The 24,729-nt window shown below is 41.0% G+C and overlaps 2 protein-coding genes across 2 annotated transcripts in view; one reads left to right on the forward strand and one right to left on the reverse strand.

The window, feature by feature from the left end:
* The window catches only part of LOC119499314, an 843,332-nt gene that overhangs the window by 516,279 nt on the left and 302,324 nt on the right, over positions 1-24,729 (reverse strand). The window lies entirely within an intron of this gene.
* lamc2 (laminin, gamma 2) lies at positions 3,473-22,338 on the forward strand. Its single transcript, XM_037787365.1, has 21 exons — positions 3,473-3,691; positions 8,009-8,185; positions 8,278-8,395; positions 8,551-8,666; positions 8,783-8,914; positions 9,717-9,906; positions 10,835-10,947; positions 11,065-11,457; positions 12,235-12,465; positions 13,772-13,908; positions 15,247-15,403; positions 16,521-16,726; positions 16,912-16,991; positions 17,107-17,244; positions 17,987-18,131; positions 18,234-18,383; positions 19,645-19,753; positions 19,850-20,046; positions 20,767-20,916; positions 21,005-21,104; positions 21,200-22,338. The coding sequence occupies exons 1-21, from the start codon at positions 3,607-3,609 to the stop codon at positions 21,451-21,453; spliced, it is 3,378 nt and encodes a 1,125-aa protein (XP_037643293.1). The 5' UTR covers positions 3,473-3,606; the 3' UTR covers positions 21,454-22,338.

A 24,729-nucleotide genomic window follows, 5' to 3' on the forward strand; every position in this document is an offset into this window, starting at 1 on the left:
AAAAAAGTGTGTTTTAGAACTGCAATTTGAGTGTAAAGCAGGAATTGTGATTGTAGTTTAGCAGAATTGGTTCAGGGGGTTGGTGCATGAGTTACATGTTGTGGTCATTGTGTGTCAAGTACCAGTATTTGTATGTAAACAATTGAGAAAAACTGTAATAAACACACTTTAAAGGGACTGTTAGTAAGAATCACATGCAATGATTTATACGTGGAAGAAGTTACAAACAGTTCCTTTAAAGCGAGTATCTTTACTGTCTTCACGCATTAAGACCTTTAATGAGTCAGCAGGGTTTACTGATGAAATGACCTCTTCCAGTCATCGTTTCTATCCCCAATCCGATGGGAAATATGAATTATTCATAAAAACATATTTAGTCAGGACATTAGAGTCGAGTATGTTCTGCAGGTTAGCTGGGCAGAATGTACTGATTTATGAGAGGAGTCTGGTTATGAGATTCTCTTTTGTAATTTGTTTCTTTTACGTCTGGCAGTAAATAATGAGCTCCGTTCCTTGGTAGATATTTTCTTTTCTTTTTTTATATACTTTATTTTTTTTTCGAGGTTGTTTTCATACATGCAATTTATAGTTCATAATTACAATAGTTTATAAACCAATTTTTGAAGTAGTTGAGCTTAGAGATGAACACAATAAGTACGCTGGAGAAAACAACTCCAGCATTCAACATTGAAATAAAATAAAAATAAATAAAAATAATAATAATAAAAAAAGAATGGTAGATATTTTCAGGGAACTCAAGACCAAGTCATATTTATATGTATTTATTGTTCATCTAGAACTGCAAGCCAAACACTGTTGAAAAGACTAAGAAATTAAAGCAGCTATCTTTTACAAATGTAGGGTCTACTGCTGAAATATTGTACATTTTACTCCACTGCATTTATCTGACAGCTTTAGTTACTTTACAGATTCAGATTATTAAAACAAAATATAATCAACTAATAAATACCGATATATTATTATAGGTTAAACTACCAGCAGTTTATAAAGTCATTAAAAGTAGCTCCACCTTTACCAGCTGCAACATTAAAGTGATATAAGAATTAGAATAACAATAATTAGAATATGTCGTATCTTTCCTGCGACAGTGCTGTTGAAGTGATGAGAAAGGATGCTCCGCGGACACTGTTCTTGCTGGTACAATAGAGTTTATTACAAACAAGCAACAAATGTCATAACGAACGTCTAGAGCGTCCGGAGGTCTCAAGTCAAATCTGAAAGTCCTGCACTTCGGGGCTCTCGCACCTCCTTATATCGGGGTCATGTCATGCAGCATCTGCTCTGAGCGTATGGCCCCTTTATCCTAAATGTTTATCTTTCAGCCCCTGGACATATCGTATGACCCTAGGTCTCCACGTATGCTTCTTACACCTCTGTTTACAATTAGGGGCCCCTCTGTCTTGTGCAAGACCTGAAAATATACCACAAATACTATAATATATAATATACATTATTCTGCAGAATGTTTTTATTAGCAAAATGCTTATTTTACAATTCAATTCCAACGTGTATCAACATTTCTTTTATTATTAAAACAAATATTGAAACCAGAAAAATAAAATAACATAAGAAATATAAAATAATTCTAGAAAAATGTGGCAATGATATATTATTGATAATGAACCTATCCTTGTATCAAATATACATAAACTACATCATAATAATTATAATTATAATGAGTAAATTAAAATATAAAAAATAAAATATAATTCAAATTAATGATTGAAATAATAAAGAAAATAATTAGAAAATTTAAAAAAAACATAAAAACATGTAAAAAAAATTATAATAATAGATAATAGTATAAAAAAACAGACTTTTGGGACTTTAAGTATATTTCGATGCTGATACTTTTGTACTTAAATAAGATCATAAATGCAGGATATACTTGTATCAGTAGTATTAGTACTTTTACTTAAGTACAACATATGAGTACTTCTTCCACCGCTGTACTATACCTGTCAGATAGAAGTAGTAAACAGTACAGTATGTGGTACTTGTACTCAGCTAGTGTAGCTGAAAAGTGAAGTCAGAGTTGAGAAATGCAGCCAGGTGTTGATAACATGTGTATGTGTGTGTTCAGGGTGTGGCGTTGACACGGCAACAGGAACGGGCCGGGCGTGGCAGTGTGTGTGTGTGTGTGTGTGTGTGTGTGTGTGTGTGTGTGTGTGTGTTGAGGCCTGCAGCGGTGTATTTATCTGCGGTGGGGAAAGTGTGTGTGAGTGTGTGTGTGTGTAACCAGGTATTGGCAGGATGTGTGTGAGGTTCAGGGTGTGTGTGATGGATCATAATGAGTGTGTGTGTGTGAGTAAGTGTGTGTGTGTGTGTGTGGTTCAGGGTGTGTCGTTCACACCTGTAGCCTCAGGTCACAGTTTATGGAAACAACCGTCAGCAGGAAGACGGAATCAGAGCCGAGCTTCAGGCACTGATTACTGGATGACATACAGATATTCTATATATATTATACATTATATATGAATTTACATACGAATAACATTAATTAATAATAATCTGTTATTAGTAGACGTGGAGCTCAGAACAGTTAAAGGGAAAGTTAAAGGAGTCTGGTCATATTCTATAATTCACTTCTTGTCAACCAGCATGTTCATGACAGATACAGTACTCTTTACTACATCTATATGATACCTTTAGTTACTTTGCAAATACATACATATACTGTATATTATATATATATATATATACATATACTGTATATTATATATACAATACATGTATATATATACATATATATATATAAAAGCTTAGTTTATTTTATTCTAGTTTATTTTACTTTACTTTATATTTTATTTTATTTTACTTTATTTTATTTTATTTTGGTTTAGTTTATTTTATTTTATTTTAGTTTAGTTTATTTTATTTTATTTTATTTTAGTTTAGTTTAGCATAACGACTGAAAGCAGAGGGAGAGCTTCTTTCTTTAACGTACACTTCAAGTCCTTTCAGTGCTCGCTCTTCCCCTCCTTTCATCTTATTTCAGAGCACCAGTTGTTTAAATATTTACCTGAATTTCTTCATTTTATGAAAGAATGAATTGATATTATCTTTATATTTATGTCTGTACATGTTTCTGTTTCTCCTCCTTCAGCTGCTCTCTGTGATTCTTCACATAAAGATGAATACATGAAGAGAACGCTCTCTGTTGTACGTGATCATTATGTTATGATGTCTTATTGACTGACCTTCAGTCTGAACCGTGTTCATATTCTAAATCTAAATCCAGATGCTGAATTATAATAGTTTCCATCCTGTGGAACAGAGCGAGTATTCAGTCTTTTATTTCTGTCTTTGTGAAACGTCTTTGTGTCATAAAAATGTGAATATGGTGGAAGAGTCCCAGTAAACGCCCAGACACACACACACACACACACACACACACACACAGTCATATCCTCTGACTGTGTGTGTGTGTGTGTGTGTGTGAATCACATGTGAGTAAGCGTGTCTCAGTATGTGCAGCGTGTTCAGACCTGAGCTCAGGTAGGGAGCAGCAGAGCAGTTAAAAGACGACGCAGTGAGCTGCTGCATCACTTTGTTTTATCTGATTTACTGGATTCAAAACTCAACATGAGGAACAACAGCTGGATTTCACTGCTGCTGGGAGCTCTGCTGGCTGCAGTCTGCACCGTCCAGGCCACCTACACACACTACTGTGAGTACTACTACTACTACTACTACTACTAATACTACTAACACTACTACTACCACTCATCATCATAACCTTTATTTAACTAGAAAGTCAGACCTCACCTGGTCAGGCTCAGATAGCAGCATCTACACATAACAAGACAACAGCACTGAATCACAGCAGCAACAAATAACAACAAAAAGGTCAGACACAAATACAAATAAAGTACAGTAAAATAAACAGGATCTTTTCTGTTATTTAATGGTGTATCTACAGTAAAAGTGTGTATCGATACACCATTTAATAACAAATAATATCTGATTTTTTTACTGTGGGTACACCATTAAATAACAAATATCTTATTTTTAAAATAACAAAAAAATAAGATTTTTGTTGTTATTTAATGGTGTTTATGACGTTTACAAAGTATTTATTAACCATTTAACAAGGCATTATAGTCATCAGTTGAAACTTTATCCAAATAATGTTTATAGATGGTTTACAAACTATTTATTTAAGGAATACAAATAATATCTTAATTAACAGATACTTATATATATATATATAGAGAGAGAGAGAGAGAGTATATACAATTTTATGTGTACAACAATAAACTGTTAAAATAACATACATTATAGCATTAAATATTCAATAAATATTATTAATATGATCAATTCTCATTTAATCGTTTGTTAACAGTAAAATAACTACTAATTAAGTTCCATTAATTCTCAATTTACCATTTATAAATGATGGTTATTATGTTAACAGCATCATCACATGGTTTAAGTTCTAGAAAAAGCTGGTAAGTGGATTTTATTTAAAACTACTGATGAAGCCATGAATATTCCAAAATATATTTTTTTATAAAAGATCTCATATATGACAGAAATTAACAATATTATTACTTAAAATAAAGACATATTTAATTTGTATTGTGTCGTATTTAACCCCAAAAACAGAAATGATGTGTTGTTTTCTGCATCAGTTCATCATCAGGTCTGATGATGAAACGGTGTTTCTGAGCTGTTAATCAGAAGATCAAGTTGTTTAGACGCTGAGTTTGTGGATTCACGATGATTTTCCACGCTAGACGGTGACGTTTCTGGGTGTGACTTTGTTCTCTATGTTTTTATAAAGTTGTGAAACGGCTCCTCAGGTTATTCCATTATTACTGTACATTCAGAGAGGAACCCTCTCAGACAGACTCGTCCTATCATAACTCACTAACTGCTATCACAGAGTGAGTCACGGCCAATCGCCCGCCGGCAGTGTGAATCAGAGGCTGAGTGATGTGAGGCGAACAGACGCACCTTAACCTCACCTCACCTCCACCTGGAGGTCATGCTAAACATTCAACCTACTTATCAATTACCAGCTTGTATTAAAAGTCCTGCGTGTTTTACTACATCAGGATAAAAGCAGGATCAAGCTGGACTTATTTCCAAGAAAAGACCAAAATCAGACTTGGAGATGTTGGAAGGTGGAGCTAGGCTAGCAGTTTCCCTCTGCTTCCAGTCTTTGTGCTAAGCTAGGCTCGTCGTTATGAAACATTTTCACACCGCTCTCACTCACTGCTTAGCTTCATTCCAGATGTTCATGTCGCTGTGAAAACACCTGGAACGATCAGATGAGATGAAGATGAACGATGTTGACTTTACTCGTCGGCTTGCTTTCCTCACGTCCGTTTCTCTTCTTGTGCACCGATTGGTTTCAGAGCGATTTCTCTCACCGACGGGCGCCGCCGCCGATTCAACACGCCGAGTCGTTCAAAAACCCTCCGACACGGTCAGACTAGAGCCTTAAAACAGAGTCTTAAAGGGTCTGTTAGTAAGAATCCTAAATGTCTTGTTAACAGCTTCACCTGTGTCCGTTAAGTCAGCTAAAGTCAGCGTCCTGTTGCTGGCGCTTGTGCTCGCTCTACATAGACATGAAGGAGCATCACTCAACACAGTGAGGAGACACACGTCAGCTAAAAGCACAACATCACTCTATATTTCAGCTGCTTGGCAGTAATGTTAGCTGACCAGACCAAGGTCTCTCCATGAATCAATGCTGATCCTAGTGTTGGCTTTTCCCGCCTCAGCCTCCCGACCGCGGCCGGAGGGAACGGGGGAGACGCCGGAGTTTTGGTCGGAGACGATAACGTTTCTCTCTGCGGAGCCCCGTCACTTCACAAGACACGGGAAACCTCTGTTGGTCTGGAGGAGCTGCAGCAGTTATTTCTGCACAAACGTCCACTGAACATTCACTAGATATTCTCAGAGCTAAACTAACTCTTCTGCAGTGTGGAGTGAGCAGCATGCACGTGAGAGGTGGAGAGAGAGAGAGAGAAGGAGCGCGGTGTGTGAGTGAAGGCAGACAGAGGAGCAGAGGAGCAGAGGAGCAGAGGAGCAGAGACTCCGGTCCTGGAGACCAAAGCTACGGTCTCCCCCGCGTCCTCCGACCGCGGCCAACACTGTTTAACAGCTTCACTAGATACAACCAAGAGGTTTTGGTGCTTCACTGGAGTTTGTGTTGGAGTCTGAGACACCGACCAGCAATGATTTATACCTGGAAGAAGTTACAAACAGGAACTTTAAAGACAGGTATATTCAGGTGTATTCAGGTATATTCAGGTGTATTCAGGTGTATTCAGGTATATTCAGGTGTATTCAGGTGTATTCAGGTATATTCAGGTGTATTCAGGTATATTCAGGTGTATTCAGGTATATTCAGGTATATTCAGGTATATTCAGGTGTATTCAGGTATATTCAGGTATAATAATGTCCTCTCTAAGGTTCAGATCAGTACGGAGGCTGATTGGAGCTCATTCCTGATTAATTCTTCTCTACTTGTCATTACGTAACTTTACCAATAAATACTGTTCACCACGGGTCCTCTGCTCACGGCAGTAACAAGCAGCAGCCTGTTGAAACTCTATCAGAATTTAAAGTGTAGCTTTAAAGCAGCCGGCCGTGTCGTGTCCTCAGACGAGGCGTTGGCTGCTTCCTCTCTGATGGTTTGTCTGCAGGGCTGCAGGAGGAGGAGCAGCTCTCGCCGGGATCTCTGAACAAAACCACAGAACGAACGAGACGATTCCCTCTCTGTAAACGTTTCTAAAGCTCACGGAGCGTCTCAGGGAAAGAAAACACTGTGATTCTGTCTCCACCTTCAGTCTGTTTAACACAACTAACCATCAGATGTAGTGGCCTGCTCCCCAGAGGGTGATCCCTAAAGAGCTTTACCACGTTTTCTCCAACACCACCATCAGGGAAAAATTATATTTTTCTGACAAAACTTGTAAACAAGAATAATCAAAATTTAATACATTTATTTGGTATATATCTCTTTGTAGTCGTTTTGCATCTCTTTGTGGTTGTTTTGCGTCTCTTTGTGGTTGTTTTGTGTCTCTTTGTAGTCGTTTTGCGTCTCTTTGTGGTTGTTTTGTGTCTCTTTGTGGTTGTTTTGTGTCTCTTTGTGGTTGTTTTGTGTCTCTTTGTAGTCGTTTTGCGTCTCTTTGTGGTTGTTTTGCGTCTCTTTGTGGTTGTTTTGTGTCTCTTTGTAGTCGTTTTGCGTCTCTTTGTGGTTGTTTTGCGTCTCTTTGTAGTCGTTTTGCGTCTCTTTGAGGTTGTTTTGCGTCTCTTTGTAGTCGTTTTGCGTCTCTTTGTGGTTGTTTTGTGTCTCTTTGTAGTCGTTTTGCGTCTCTTTGAGGTTGTTTTGCGTCTCTTTGTAGTCGTTTTGCGTCTCTTTGAGGTTGTTTGCGTCTCTTTGTAGTCGTTTTGCATCTCTTTGTAGTTGTTTTGCATCTCTTTGTAGTTGTTTTGTGTCTCTTTGTGGTTGTTTTGCATCTCTTTATGGTTGTTTTGCATCTCTTTGTGGTTGTTTTGCGTCTCTTTGTAGTTGTTTTGCATCCCTTTGTGGTTGTTTTGCATCACTTTGTGGTTGTTTTGCGTCTCTTTGTAGTCGTTTTCTGTCTCTTTTTGGTTGTTTTGCATCTCTGTTGTTGCTTTCTTTTAAATTTACTGTCCTGCTCCCCAGAGGGTGATCCCTAAAGAGTTTTATGTTTTCTCCAACACCACCATCAGGGAAAAATGTCATTCTTCTAATAAAACTTATGTCAAACTTGAATGAGTTTTCATGAAATGTTCTGATCTTTTTAATTTCCTTGTTCGGTGGGTTCCTTTTCCAAGCCCTCAGGATTTGTTGTTTTTCAACCAACCTGTGTAGTTATTCATATTATTGTTTATCTATTATTGTTTTATTTTATTCACTAAATAAAGAACTAAAGAACTAAAACAATAATAATAACAATGAGACTAGATTCTGATTTAAATGAAACTCTCCGTCTCCTCCTGCAGCGACGGTGCGCTGCAGCTGTAACGGCAGATCTCGGTACTGCCTTCGGGACGCCGGGGGTCTGCACTGCGTCGACTGTACGGGACACTTCGAGGGCCGCCACTGCGAGCGCTGCAAGGACGGCTTCCACCTGGTGGGGGCGGCGCTGAGCTGCACACCCTGCCGCTGCAACCCCACAGGTGAGGATCCACGACATGTACCGTACATATACCGTTCCTTTAATACACAAACAGAATCCGTCTTATTACTGATGTCGTGTCTTTGCCTCCAGGTTCTGTCGGTGCCACGTGTGACAGCGGCGGGCGCTGCGGCTGTAAAGACGGCGTCACTGGAGATAAATGCGACCGCTGCCCGGACGGGCCGATCGGACCCAACGGCTGCTCGCAGAGGTGAAGAAACACGTCACATCTACAGACTCCTCACAATTGAATTAATGCTCTTCAACTGAATCTTCATCTCTCTCCATCTGCCACTTCAGTTGACACTTCAACTACTTTTACGACCTCCACCTCGGCTGACTGTTAGGGCTCTTTGTGTTTTTCAGACGTCAGGCCAGAGAGGATTCTGGGAGTCAGACCTGTTTCTGTTACGGTCACAGCAGCCGGTGTTCTGCACAATCCGGTTACTCCGTCCACAACATCACCTCCACCTTCGCCGACGGTAACCTTTCACCTCTCCACTTCACAATAAACTTCAGTTGGTGACAGTGGATTCCATTTCAAAATAAAAGCTCCAGAGAACTCCAGTTGTAATACGTTGTGTTTTTTTTTTTTCAGGTCCGGATGGTTGGAAGGCGGCGACAGCGCAGGGCGTCACGCCCAACGACGTCCACTTCCGCTGGTCGCCAAAACACCAGGACCTGGAGGTGATCTCCAAAAACAGCCTGCCGGTTTACCTGTACGCCCCAGGTGAGGAGCAAACCCCGCCTCCTCCCTCATCCTCCTTCATCATCCTCCTCCTTCATCCTCCTTCCTCCTCATCATCCTCCTTCCTCCTCCTTCCTCCTTCATCATCTTCCTTCATCATCCTCCTTCTTCCTCCTTCCTCCTCCTCCATCTTCCTCCTTCCTCCTCCATCTTCCTTCATCATCCTCCTTCATCGTCCTCATCCTCCTCATCCTCCTCCTTCATCCTCCTTCCTCCTCCTCATCCTCCTTCATCATCCTCCTTCATCCTCCTCCTTCCTCCTCCTCCTCCTTCATCATCCTCCTCATCCTCCTCCTCATCCTCCTCCTCATCCTCCTTCATCCTTCTTCTCTTCTTTTATATTTGCTGCTTTCCTTATTTATTCTGTCTCCTCTCCTTCCACCTCCTATTCCCTTCCTTTCCTTTTTTTTCTCCTCGCCTCTCCCGATGTCTCCTCCTTTCTTCTCCTTTTTTCTTTCCCCTTTCCTCCTCATCTCCTCCTCCCAACTCCACATCTCCCACATCTCCTTCTTTCCTTGTTTCCTCCCTCCTGACCAGTTGTTTCTCCCCTCTCCCACATCTCCTTCTTGCCTTTCCTTTCCTTTCCTCTCCTCTCGTTTCCTCCCCCCTGTCCAGGTGTTTCTCCCCTTGCCCACATCTCCTTCTTTCCTTTCCTTTCCTCTCCTCTCGTTTCCTCCCTCTTGACCAGGAGTTTCTCCCCTCTCCCACATCTCCTTCTTTCCTTTCCTTTCCTCTCCTCTTGTTTCCTCCCTCCTGACCAGTTGTTTCTCTCCTCTCCTCACAGATCCTTACCTGGAGAACCAGTTGCTGAGTTACGGTCAGAACTTTTCCTTCTCGTTGCGTCTGGACCGCGGCGTCCGACACCCGTCCACCAACGACGTGATCCTGGAAGGCGGCGGCCTACGAGTGGGCGCCTCGCTGGGCGACCTGCGCTCCATCGTCCCCTGTGGCCAGAAGATCAACTACAGCTTCAGGTCAGAAAATCAACCTGCAGAGAGTCAAAGTCTCTAAGCCCCACCCGCCTGCTACTCCAAGCTGGTTAAATCAAACACCCGAGGGTGGCTCAGATTCAGACATGAAGTTCAGGGTTTGACCTCTTCCAGGATAAATATTTTCTTTTCTCTGAACATTCCTGTCCGTCAGAGATGAAGAAACCTGCTGCCGTCATCAGAGCAAGTAGAAACAAAACCTCTCCGACAGAAAGAATCTGAGACTGTTACTACACGGAAAACATAAAACTCTCGTGTTTACACTAAACTATTGAACTAGGTGTGCGGCAACACTCCCCCGAGGCAATTCAGGAAGGAACGGTGCATCAACACGAAGACAAGAGTATAGGCCGACTGCTACAAAGGGCTTCAACGGGTGCATTTCATGCATTTCTTTGACACCATGAAGCACGTTCTGACCGACTCAGTCTCACAGCGGTTTCATGAAACAGTCACGACATTTAATCTCTTCGATTCGTCTACATAGACACCAATTTCTATTTTTTTCGTGACGCTCAGCACGACTTTAAAAAACAGATTTTTTGCGTGTTTTCCTACAAATATCCAGCAACATGTGACGCACTTCTCAATTTCCACTCCAGTCTTTTCAAAATAAAACTACTTAGTTAGGTTTAGGAGAAGATGGCGGTTTGGGTTAAGATAACTGTGGAAGTGCTGTAATTTAAGTACAGAAGTTACGTGACAAATAAGTCCACGTTGACTCCTGGTTTCACGGGACATGAACGCCGGTCTCCTGGTGAAAGTCTGGTGTCCCTACGTGGCGTTCGCTGCTCTTTATACTTCCTGGTTCACACTTACGTGGATTACAGACGAACTGATTTTGTGCTGACTATCACACATGTGTCCGTTAGTGATGTAAAGAGTGAACTCATGTCTTCTGTCTGATGAACAGACTGGATGAGCAGCCCAGCAGCAGGTGGAGGCCTGAACTCTCCTCCTCCCAGTTCCAGACGCTCCTCCAGAACCTCACCGCCATCAAGATCAGGGCGACATTCGGCGAAAATGGTGAGCTCCCTTTTACTTCCATTCTCTTATACTTCCCATTTATTCCTTCTTCGGTTCTTTCCTTCCCTCTCTTTTATTCATGGTCTTGGTCTTGATTGAACTGGTGTATCTTTTCAGGACGTGGTTACATCGACAACGTGCGACTGGTGTCGGCGAGGCGTGGCGACGGCGCCCCGGCCCGCTGGGTTCAGACCTGCAGCTGCCCGCCGGGCTACGAGGGCGAGTTCTGCGAGCGATGCTCGGCCGGCTTCAGACGCAACGCCCCCGCAGACGGGCCCTTCAGCGGCTGCGAGGCCTGCAGCTGCAGAGGAGGAAGCTGCGACCCGCAGACCGGCGACTGTTACTCTGCCGACGAGACGCCCGATGACCTGAGCTGCTCCGACGGGTTCTACCGGGACCCCTGGCAGCCGCGCGCCTGTCTGAAGTGTCCCTGTCCCGACGGAGTGTCCTGCTCCATCACTGCCGGTTCGCTGACGCCCCGATGTTACGGCTGTCCAACCGGATACACAGGTTGGTCTCAGGACTATGACATCACACAGTATGATCACATGATGTCATGAGAGGTAATCACATGATGTCATGAGAGGTTATCACATGATGTCATGAGGTAATCACATGATGTCATGAGAGGTAATCACATGATGTCATGAGAGGTTATCACATGATGTCATGAGAGGTTATCACATGATGTCATGAGGTTATCACATGATGTCATGAGGTTATCACATGATGTCATGAGGTAATCACATGATGTCATGAGAGGTTATCACATGATGTCATGAGAGGTTATCACATGATGTCATGAGAGGTTATCACATGATGTCATGAGAGGTTATCACATGATGTCATGAGAGGTTATCACATGATGTCATGAGAGGTTATCACATGATGTCATGAGAGGTAATCACATGATGTCATGAGAGGTTATCACATGATGTCATGAGAGGTAATCACATGATGTCATGAGAGGTTATCACATGATGTCATGAGAGGTAATCACATGATGTCATGAGAGGTTATCACATGATGTCATGAGAGGTTATCACATGATGTCATGAGAGGTTATCACATGATGTCATGAGAGGTAATCACATGATGTCATGAGAGGTAATCACATGATGTCATGAGAGGTTATCACATGATGTCATGAGAGGTTATCACATGATGTCATGAGAGGTTATCACATGATGTCATGAGAGGTTATGTGATAGTTGAACATAATTCTCAGATTTCCCTGTAAAATGTTCAGAATCATCAGTGAAATGTCAACGTGTGTCTGTCCCTCAGGTCCTCGCTGTAACGTCTGTCAGGAGGGTTTCCATAGCGGTCCCGTACGGGGCGACGGCTTGCCGACCTGCAAGCCGTGCCAGTGTAACGGACACATCGACGTCGGCGTGGCGGGAAGTTGTGATCGCAACACCGGCGAATGTCTGAAATGTGTGAACAACACGAGGGGACAGAACTGCGAGGTCTGTCTGCCGGGGTTCTACCACGGCCTCGCCACCGACGCCTGCAAACGTAAGTCAGGGCGCTGTTGGTCGGCATTTTCTAATCTGAAGCCGCTGATTAGTTGATAATAAAAAAGTGCCTCTAAGTTCCTCTAATGGCCACTAGAGGCTCCAAAAGAAAGTCAATCCCCAAAGACCTATACTACTATAATAAAATAACTCACCTGATGTGAGGTTATTATAAGACATGTAACGTGAGGTTATTATAAGACATGTAACGTGAGGTTATTATAAGACATGTAATGTGAGGTTATTATAAGACATGTAACGTGAGGTTATTATAAGACATGTAACGTGGAGGTTATTATAAGACATGTAACGTGAGGTTATTATAAGACATGTAACGTGGAGGTTATTATAAGACATGTAACGTGAGGTTATTATAAGACATGTAACGTGAGGTTATTATAAGACATGTAACGTGAGGTTATTATAAGACATGTAACGTGAGGTTATTATAAGACATGTAACGTGAGGTTATTATAAGACATGTAACGTGAGGTTATTATAAGACATGTAATGTGAGGTTATTATAAGACATGTAACGTGGAGGTTATTATAAGACATGTAACGTGAGGTTATTATAAGACATGTAATGTGAGGTTATTATAAGACATGTAACGTGAGGTTATTATAAGACATGTAACGTGAGGTTATTATAAGACATGTAACGTGAGGTTATTATAAGACATGTAACGTGAGGTTATTATAAGACATGTAACGTGAGGTTATTATAAGACATGTAACGTGAGGTTATTATAAGACATGTAACGTGAGGTTATTATAAGACATGTAATGTGAGGTTATTATAAGACATGTAATGTGAGGTTATTATAAGACATGTAACGTGAGGTTATTATAAGACATGTAACGTGAGGTTATTATAAGACATGTAACGTGAGGTTATTATAAGACATGTAACGTGAGGTTATTATAAGACATGTAATGTGAGGTTATTATAAGACATGTAATGTGAGGTTATTATAAGACATGTAATGTGAGGTTATTATAAGACATGTAACGTGAGGTTATTATAAGACATGTAACGTGAGGTTATTATAAGACATGTAACGTGAGGTTATTATAAGACATGTAACGTGAGGTTATTATAAGACATGTAATGTGAGGTTATTATAAGACATGTAACGTGAGGTTATTATAAGACATGTAATGTGAGGTTATTATAAGACATGTAATGTGAGGTTATTATAAGACATGTAACGTGAGGTTATTATAAGACATGTAATGTGAGGTTATTATAAGACATGTAATGTGAGGTTATTAACGGTTGTTTCCTCTCTCGTTTTGTGGCCCAGCGTGTGCCTGTGACCTTCAGGGCTCTGAGTCCAGACAGTGTGATGATTCGGGCCGCTGTCGGTGTCGACCGGGCTTCGAGGGTCTGAAGTGCCCAAGGTCCAACTGTCCATCCTGTTTCAGTCCCATCAAGACGAAGGTACAAAAACTCATCAGTTTCAGTTGGATGAAACGGAGCTTGAGGCGCTGGTCGCCCTCTAAAAAATAAATAAAATAAAGTAATTAAAAAAAAAACAATGATTCAGAAAACATTTGAATAATGTTTCATTAATTCTATTTATATCAAGGATTTCAGTTGATTAAAAGAGTTAATCAGGATTAATCACAAATTAGTCACACATTTTTTATCTGTTTTTTTATCTGTTGAAAATGAACCTTAAAAGGAGATTTGTCGAGAAAAAAACAACACTATTTTTATTTTTTTTCTCCACGTAAATTTACGACTTTAATCTCATAAATAGATTTTTTCTCTGAATATTTCCCCCGGCCTTCGTTATTTATTTATTTTTATCACAATAGCTGTAATATGCCGTCGTACATTCCAGCGTCAACAATATTTAAAACAAAATAACAATTAAATAAAACAAACAGTTGTTGGTATAATGTTATATAACATATTAATAGAATAGAATAGAAAGCTTTATTGTTATTATTTATTGTTATTATAACATATTAAGGCTGTCGATCCATTCAAATATTTAATCCCCATTACTCCAAACTAGTCGCACATTTTTTTATCTGTTCTAAATGAACCTTAAATATATATATATATATACATATATACAAATATAAATACCTTAAAATATATAAATACAAAAATAAATATAAAAAACAAATAAATAGATAAATATATATGAAAAATATAACTTGAACGGAAAAATTAATAGATTATTAATATTAAAAAATGAAAATGAAAAATGAAAAATAGAAAAATACATTGAAAAATGTAAATGAAAAAATAAAAATGTAAAATAAGAAATAGACGAATAAATGTAAAAAATAAATGAAAATGGAGAAGAAAAAAATGTAATAGATAAAAAATAAATAAATAAATAAAAGTATATGTGTTGGGCTGTCAATCGCTTAAGATAGTTAATCGTGATTAATGGCACATTGTTTTATCTGTTCTAAATGAACCTTAAAGGGAGATATGTAAAGTATTTAATCCTCTTATCAACATGGGAGTGGACAAATCTGCTGCTTTATGCAAATGCATGTATATATTAATTATTGTAAATCAATGATCACCATAAAACAACAGATGTTGTCCAGAAACCCTCGCAGGTACTGCATTTAGCATATCTGGAGGTCAGAGGTCAAGGGACCCCTTTGAAAATGGACATGACAACCTTTAGTGTACGTTCGTAGCGTTATTTAACCTCCGTCATGACCAGCCAGTCCGACCTGGTTGGTACCGATGGAGTCATCAGGTTTTCTCGGGTTGGAAACAACAGATACATTGAGCTCTGTGTTTCAGATGGCGGCCTACGCTGACAAGCTGAAGCAGCTGGAGACTCGGCTCTCAGACGTGGACGGAGGTTTGAAACCGGCCAACAGCGCCGAGATGGAAGCTGCTCTGAGAGCCACGGAGAAGCTGGTGGACGACCTGCAGTACAACACCGAGCTGCTCACAGGTAACACCCCGCGTGCTCTACACCATCACACTAACACCATCCTGTCTGAAGAACAGCTCTCGTTATGAAGCAACATTTCAACCTCATAACTTTAAAAAAAGAGATTTAGATTTAGCCGAACAGGATGAAACTTTGAGAGTTTGACAAACAGATTAACATCATGAGACATGTAAAAAAAGACATGAGGGAAAGTTCATGCTCACCTTTCTTTACTCCTCTGAGTTCCCTCCAAAACAATGATGTCACTTCCTGAAAATGGTCCCAAGGGCATTGTAGTCTTTTTATGGGAGGCAAGAAACTACAAACTAACAGGAGGGAAATTATGGAGGACAGAACCTGCCAAAATAATAAATAAATAAATAAATAAATAAATAAATAAATGTAGCAAAAATAATATTAAAAATAAATGCAGCCGTTAATTAATTGATAAAATGGGACATACATTGATATTTCTGTTTTAATTTGCTTCTTTATTTATTTATCTTTGTATTAATTCCTTTATTTATGTGCTTTTTTATTTATTTATGTATATATTTTTATTAATTTTTAGATACATTTTTTGCATTAATTTTTTATTTATTTTTACATTTATTTATTCTATATTTATTTTTAAATGTGTGTATTTATTTATGTATTTATTTCTGCATGATTTTCCCTTTGCATCGTCCTCTTATTCATTTCCCCAAACTTATTTATTTCTGTATGCTTTTCTTTACACATTTTTTCTATGCATTTCTGCCTCATTATGCAAATGAGGGGTGTATATATATATATAATTTGAGAGAGTTTAACAGGGCCTATACAATAATTAAAGAATAGTTTGAGTCTTATAGTTCTTGTAGAAGTTAATTACTTTGCACTGGGGACGTGCTAAAATCGAACACATGTACCAAAAAACGCTCAGTAGTTTTATAATAATAATAATAATAATAATAAGAAGAAGAAGCATAGTGTGCATTATTCTGTGTTTACGTGATAAAGAAGATCTCAATCTATAATTTAATCTTTTTGTTATAAATATTTGAGACATTTTAAAGAACATATGAGGAAGTGGTTCATAACAGGTATGATGACAAAACGCTGACACTAATGACGTCACTCCTCGTGCGTCCAACAGGACAGGAGAAGAACCTGCAGGGCCGCCTGTCGTCCATCAGCAGGAGTCAGCTGGCCGAGGGCCAGGACCTCCAGAACATCGCCGACGCCGCGGACAAAATCAAACAGCGACAGCAGACGTACAAGACGAACGTGGAGGAGGTTCAGAGTCTGATGCAGGAGATGAAACGCAAACTGGACGAGGCCAAAGCCGACCTCAGATCAGCTGTAAGATAACACAGTTACACTAACACACTGTCAGAATGTCACATCACATACGTGTACATGTGTTGCTGCTGCTGCCTTCATGACATACATCAGACGTTGTTACAAAATGATGATGATGATGATGATGATGTGATTGTCAGGTGTCCGTTCCTCTAACAGCTGCTTGTTCTCTTCCTTCCTGTCAGGAGATTCCTCTCGGAGACGCTCCGCTGGGTCCAAACCTCCTAACCTCTCTGGTGAAGACTGCCACCAGTCTAGCTGACAAGTGAGTCCATCGTATTCATGTAACGGTGTAATCGATATAAACCAACGAAGAGCTTCTGTTTTACACCGTGTCAGATGTTTGTGTCCTCATCACTTCCTGTCCGTCCATCCCGCAGACATCAGACGAGTGCAGACGCCGTGGAGCAAAGCGCCAACGAAGCTCTGAGCGACTCGCAGGAGAGTCTGGCTCTGGTCCGAACTCTCATGAGCAAAGAGAACAAAGTCAAAGAGCTGATCGGAGATCTGAAAACCACGTGAGTCTCTCTTCTGTCAGTCTGAGGAGAAAGATAAGGGGTTATATGTAACAGTCCTGTTTGTCCTCAGTGTCTGTTTTAATATTATGTTCACTAACAAAGACCACGGCGTTAGTAGGCCTACCGTACAAGAGCAGATTGATTTGGAATGGCTGGACGATGCGGGAGAGATTGGGTAAGCTTTGAGTTGGGTGGGATGATTGGGGTCGAGGAGAGGGATGGAAAGGGGTCGGGGGCGGTTACCGAGGGATGAACGGGAGCTTAAGGTTGATCGTAAGGCTCCTGTTCATCGGGATGTTGGGATCGAGGAGGTAACACTTTCTTGTTGTGAGGTGACGGTGCCAACAGCTGATCACCGTGCCACCCTGCCGAGAGAGGAACGGGGTTTGGGGGGGAAGGGTCATGAGAACTGAGACGAACTGGATCTCAAGAGCAGAGGGAAGTCAGAGGTCGACCTTCGTAGAACTCGATGGATAAATGTAGAACTATGAATGAATTTTGGATTAGTTTAGAATTAATTCAGCAGCCGGTTCAGTGCTTCTTAGCAATGGCCGCTGAGGCTCATGGGTCTTGTAGTATTTACAGTAAAGCGGTTCTATAATTTGATCCTGATTTGTCGGGAGAGAAGGTGAAGCTTTCCCAACGGATGACCTGGTGGAAGAGACTCCGACTCTTAGTGGCCCACCGGGCGATCCTAAACCTGTGTTGATGCTCTAAACCAATGATGTCCGTGTGTGTTCAGGTATGACAAGACTTCAGCCCAGGTGAAGGGTTTGGAGAACCAGGCGACCCGGCTGAGCGGCGAGGCCAGAGACGAGAGCAAAATGGCGGACGGCATGCTGAAAGACATTGCCGCCATGGAGCGAAACATCCCATCATCCCTGAAGGTGACTGCTGCTGTTAGACGTCACAATGTGTAGAAAACAAGGAGTGCTTCCGACCTTAGCAAACACTCATGAGTTCTTATCCTCTTCTCCCATGATGCTCAGGGGCAGATGGACGCCATGGTTTCCAGGTTGGAGGATGTGAAGCAGGCGGTGGACGGGGACATCTCAGGATTCGAGGCGCTGCAGGACGGCATGCTGCGAGACAAGGACGCCACCGAGGTCCTGCTGGCCAAGGGCAAGGGCGCCCAGCAGGTACTGAAGGATTATGGAAACCCAGTCCAACACACATATATATATATATACCGCATTGGCCGCCTCAGTCCGTTGCAGCGATACGTCAACGTGGGCGCCATATTGGACAGGGCAAGACTGGCTTGTAAACACATATAAGTGAACGGGGGAGCGGCTGTTTTACTATATAAAAAGCACTATAACGTCTACATTTCTCAACTGATTTCAACCAGTCTTTATTATGTTAAATGGTTTATGATCCACTAGGAGTAACGTTAAGTTACATTTTTGTATAAAAAGATTTTGGTATAAAAACTGTTAAATGTGTTCGTTAATGTCACTGCTTCACGTTCCTAGGTCAGCGGTCTGTCCTTCGATACGGTGGGATTCAATCAGTTATTAGGTCATTATTAATATTATTAATTCTCTGAGAGAATAACGTCATAAATTAGAGAAAAAAAATCTGAAATTATCCGGGATTAAAATCATAAATTTACATTATAAACCCTTTAATATAATAACGACTCGTTATTCTAGATTTTTCTAAAAAGCACTTTAATGTTAACATTTCTCAACCAATTACAAAGAGTCAAACACGAGCTAGCTCTTATCTGATGAAGATCTAAAAGCTAACGTTAGCTTTAGTCTAACAATAACATGCTAGCTGGCTCTTATCTGATGATCTACGGAAGCTAATGTTTTGTAAAGATGTAACTTAAACTGTAATGTTGTTGACTTGAATCATTCTTAAAGGAAAACATGTTATGACAGTACGACTTTTTAATACCATATCAACAGACAGACCGGCCGCTGATCCATGAACCACAGCCAGGAGTATAATATAACATTACTGAACCGTTTCTCACCAAACGTATTTTCTGTTGGAGGAATGTGACCTACAGTACTAATAATAATAATAATAATAATAATAATTATCTACTACACGTAGATTATAAACACTTGAATATCAAACGACTCGTTGAAATCGGTTGAGCAATGTCGACGTTATGGTGCTTTTTATCCAGAAAGAATGTGTTTACAGGTCAGTCCTGACCTCCCCAATACAGCGGCGATGTTGACGTACGATCATAAGGCCAACGCGGCATCTATGTACATAGAGTATATATATCTATATCTATGGTCACTACGTCATGACAACATGCAGATGTATTTCTTTCTCTGTGCTCTGATTGGTCACCAAGAATAGAAAACATTTCATATTTGCGGTACAGATCGTAGTTTTGTTGCGTTGAGTTATATCCGATGTGGTTCCTCTCTGCAGAAGTTCAACAAGCTGCTTGACAGAGTCAACGTCGCCAAGAGCGACACCGAGGGCGCTCTGAAACGCTTCAACACCAACGAGCTGGACGTCGCCCTGAACACCCTGAGAGGTAGATACTGTAGACACACGGACTGACGAAGACACACTGTTTGTTTTCTCTATAAACTCTGGACTCAATGTGACTCCTCCTCGTCTTCCTCGGCAGGTTTCGACCAGCAGATCGATAACAGCAAGGTTTTGGCCGACGCTGCCATCAAGCGTCTTCCCGGCATCAACGCCACCATCCAGCAGGCCGTCAGAAACAACCGCGAGACGATCTCCAACCTGGGAGACATGTCTGAAGATTACAGCAAAGCACTGGGAACCATCGGACCACTGGAGACGCTGGTCAACAGTCTGGAGGTAACAACCAATCATCGTCCGCCTGTTAGTAGTAAACTCACACAATGACGCCTTGCTTCCACAGTTCTGTGTACGTATGCCAAACCGAATGCGTCGTATGCGTCAACCAGAAGTTGGGGAACCTCCGTGATCTTTGATGTGTTTGCAAAACTCCCGTTTTTTTTCGGTCTGTAATTTGCCTCGAGTACGAAACCAACCCCGTGTCCCTCGTAGACGGTAACAGAGTTAACAGAAGAGGTTGAAACATGTCTCCCAACTTCTACTTTAAACAAACCACTAACAGTAATAACACTATGCTGAAGAGAGACAAATCCCAAAACGCTGATCTCTGATTGGTTCCCCTGCCGTGTCCTAAAAAATATCTAATAGAGGGTCTTTATGGCTCCAAGCTATAGACCAGACCAGTATGGCTTTATGGCTCCAGGCTATAGACCAGACCAGCATGGCTTTATGGCTCCAGGCTATAGACCAGACCAGCATGGCTTTATGGCTCCAGGCTATAGACCAGACCAGCATGGCTTTATGGCTCCAGGCTATAGACCAGACCAGCATGGCGTCATGGCTCCAGGCTATAGACCAGACCAGCATGGTTTATCTGGTTTCAGGTTTGAAGGCAGTAAATATTCTACGAGTCCGTCTCTCTCTGGTCAATATATCGACCTGTCCACATAAACTGGTTTGATTCCAGCGTCTGACGTCCACTCTGTCTTTCTTCTTTAGGGAACATTGCCGTCTCCTGCCGGTTTGGTGAATGAAGCCACCAAACTGAACAAGGATGCCAGTGATCTGAATAGGAAGGCGACGGTTGCAGTTAAAAACCTCGCCAATGAGCTGCGCGCCGGCAAGACGCTGGAGGCCGACGCCGAGCAGGTAAAGTGTCCACACGGAGACAACCTGGCTGTCAGTGGATAAAGAGTCACCAACAGAAAGGTCAATGATGTGAATGTTTCCTCTGCAGGCTGCCGGTGGAGCGGCGGCTGCGCTCAACAAAGCCAGAGAGACCAGAGAGGCCGTGGGGAAAGCGCTGCGAGACATCAACGGCCTGCTGGCCAACCTGAGTACGTTCAGCTGTTCTCTCTGGTTCAACATGAAGCTGAGGAGCAGAGATATGTTGACTTACCGTCAGTGTTCTTCTTCTTCTTCTTCTCCTCAGACCAGACCGGTGTTGTGGATGAAAACCGCCTGGCGCAGCTGGAGAAGTCTCTGGCCAACGCTCAGCAAAATGTGTTGGGCAATCTGAAGCCTCGTCTCCGAGACATGGAGGACCAGGAGGTCGCCCTGCGCAGTCTGCTGAGAGGCATCAACCGGGACATCGACACCATCCTGACAGACATCGCTAACCTGGAGGACATCCTGAAGGCCGTCCCCGCCGGCTGCTTCAACAGCCCGCCCATCGAGGAGGCCTGAGGACCGTAGAGTTCTGGTTCCACAGAGAACCGATCCACAATAAACCCTTTTAAGCAATAATCTATCTACGCTTATAAAACAAATCATTTCAAAAGAGACAGTGAGTTTCTGCGTGATTGTCCTGCTGGGAAACAAACCAATTAATGATCCTAATCATAGATTATTATGAGAAAAATATCAGTAATTAATAGTTTAAAAACATTAGAGCATCTTTATAGAACAAAGTGCTGAACAAAGTTATAACTTATAACAATTAGAAAAAGAGATTGAAATGAAAATGAGTCAATTTTTTTTTGGTTAAAACGAAACAAACAAACATTTCCGTTTTTTAAATTACAAATGAATTACAGATTATCCAACGATACCCAGACCTCACCGGGTCAAATCACCAAAATCTCACTGTGATACTCATGCTGCGTTCATGTCCTGTGTTAGTTACCGTAAATATCAGTCTCTGACTAACCAACCAGACGTGACCTGAATGCAGCATGAGGGCTCGATGTTCCTGGTTTTTACAGTAAATACCACAACGATAGATTTCATGTACCCAGGAGAACATTATTAAAACAAGATAAACTACATATTACGTTTACATTATTGCACATAACAACTACTGATAACCTTCTTTTTTAAATACACTTATTTAACCCACACCTAACCGTTGTTTTTGATGCATATTGTGTTTATGAAACTATATTTTTGTGTTGATGTTTTCTGATGATGATGTGATGTATGTATGTGTGAATGTAAGCGTGTTGTATTTATAACTGTACATACAGTACATCAGTGTTTCTACTCGTTCTGTTGTCTTTAACGTGTTTCACCAGCAGAAATATGTCTCATAACTGCCTCCAAATAAAACCTGCTGCACTTTTCCCTGTTTTATGACGTGTTTTAGTCGTCTCATTATTCATACTTTGATCTTATTTATGTATTTGATATTTTCTATATGAAGTGCTTGAAGAGGTTATGGAAGCCAAATAGTGGCTCTTTCTTTTGAGATCAGCCGGTTCGTCAGTTATAAACATGTTGTTTAACCATTAATAACATTAAAGGGACTATATGGAAGAATCAGAAATAGCTTGTTAACGGCGACACTTGTGATCGTTAATTCAACGACAGTCAGCGTCCTGTTGCTCACGCTCGTGCTCGCGATGCGTAGACGCAGAGTCAGAACAGTGAGGCGACGCACACGAGACTGAACGTGATAGACAGGCATCATGTTGATTAACGTTAGCAACGTTAGCAGCTAAAACCACAATATCACTATATATTTCACATGCTTGGCAGGAATGTCAGCTTCCTGTCCAGCAGGAATTTTGCCAGCTTGGGGTCCGTTTTCCGTTTAAAAAAAATGAAAAATGTCTGAAAATATCCGAAAAAAGACTGAAAAATGTTGGAAAATAAAAAAAAGTCCCAAAAAATTTGAAAAAGAAATCTGAAAAATTGGGATCAAGGACCGGCGCTCTTCCTGGAGGATTGGCTTGTTGGACTCCATTTCTAACCGAACGTTAGCTATCGTTGCACACTGTTAGCCCTGTTAGCGAAGCTGAAGAGAGTAACAGCACTCGCGGACGCGCATGATGACATCACATCCTTTGGATTTTCCCGGAAAAAAACGTCCCACGCTCTTCACGTTAAAATCCGTCTACAGGCTGAGAGAGGAAACCCAGAGAGTCATGGAAGGGCTCATGTTTTAGGCTAAAACCTGTTCACACATCGGCAATAAAAAACGTTTATACGTGTAAAAGCTTACATACAGCCCCTTTAATATTATGGGATCCTGATCTATAAACGCACACGCACACACACACACACACACACACACAAACACACACACTAAAGATGACACCTCACTTTTAAGAGTGCATTACAGTTTACAATCAAAAGAAGTCAGAGCAACAAAAGGCAGATAATATTAATACAGAAAACAGGGTTCATTTTCAGCTACATGGTTCAACAGAAAGAGACCTGAAATCAACACACACACACGCACACGCACACGCACACGCACACGCACTCACATGCACACACGCACTCAGGCACACACCCCCACACCTCCACACTGACCTTCAGTAGATTTACAGAGTGAATAGAAAATGAGCAGACGGGGGTGATGATGGTCCCCACTGTATATTATATTTATATATATATTATATATATATTTTAACTTTTTGTGTTGTTTCTTTTCCTTTTTTTTTTTTTTTTTTTGCAAACACGTTCACAACAGATCAAAGTTTACCGAGTGATGGACGTTCATGCCAGAACCAAACATGTCTAAGCATGCAGTCTACAGGAAGAAGAGCCAACAGGAGCACATGAAGAAGAAATAAAACAGTCCAACAACAACAACAACAACAACAACAACAACAACAACAACAACAACAACAACAACAACAACACTGCTGCCTGCTGGGGATGTGTTCTACAAAAGCTCATCATCATCATCATCATCATCATCATCAACTCTGTCCTGATGTGGATCTGTTCTGTGTTTAAATCCTCCTCCATGTTTGTAGTCAGTTTAACGGTGATGGTTACCGGCAGGTTGATATAGATTTAGCTCCGAGGTTGAACCGTTGACCTGGACTATGAACGGTGTGTCACTATGTACAGTTATATAGCTACAGCAGGACTGAGACGGAGGGCTGACACCATAGACATATATATATACATAGATATACATAGACATATATACGTAGACGCCACATTGGACGCTTCAACCCGTTGCAGCGATGCGTCAACGTGGGCGCCATATTGGACAGGGCAAGACTGGCCTGTAAATACATACAAGTGAACAGGGGAGCTCCTGTTTTTCTGGATAAAAAGCACTATAACGTCTACATTTCTCAACTGATTTCAACGAGTCGTTATTATGTTAAATGGTTTATGATCTACGAGGAGTAACGTTAAGTTACATTTTTTTTTCTTTTCCCAAAGATTTTGGTATAAAAACGGTTAAATGCGTTCGTTAACGTCACTGCTTCCAGTTCCTGGATCAGCGGTCTGTCCTTCGATATGGTGGGATTCAATCAGTTATTAGGTCATTATTAATATTATTAATTCTCTGAGAGAATAACGTCACCAATTTGCGAAAAGAAATCTGAAATTCTCCGAGATTAAAGTCAGAAATTTACGAGAAAAAAAGATTGAATATTCTCTGAGATTATATAATCATAAATTTGCGAGAAAAGTATAGGAATTTATCCGGGATTAAAATCATAAATTTACATTATAAACCCTTTAATATAATAACGACTCGTTATTCGGTTGATA

This window comes from Sebastes umbrosus, chromosome 12 (genome assembly GCF_015220745.1).
Source record: "Sebastes umbrosus isolate fSebUmb1 chromosome 12, fSebUmb1.pri, whole genome shotgun sequence".
NCBI lineage: Eukaryota > Metazoa > Chordata > Actinopteri > Perciformes > Sebastidae > Sebastes > Sebastes umbrosus.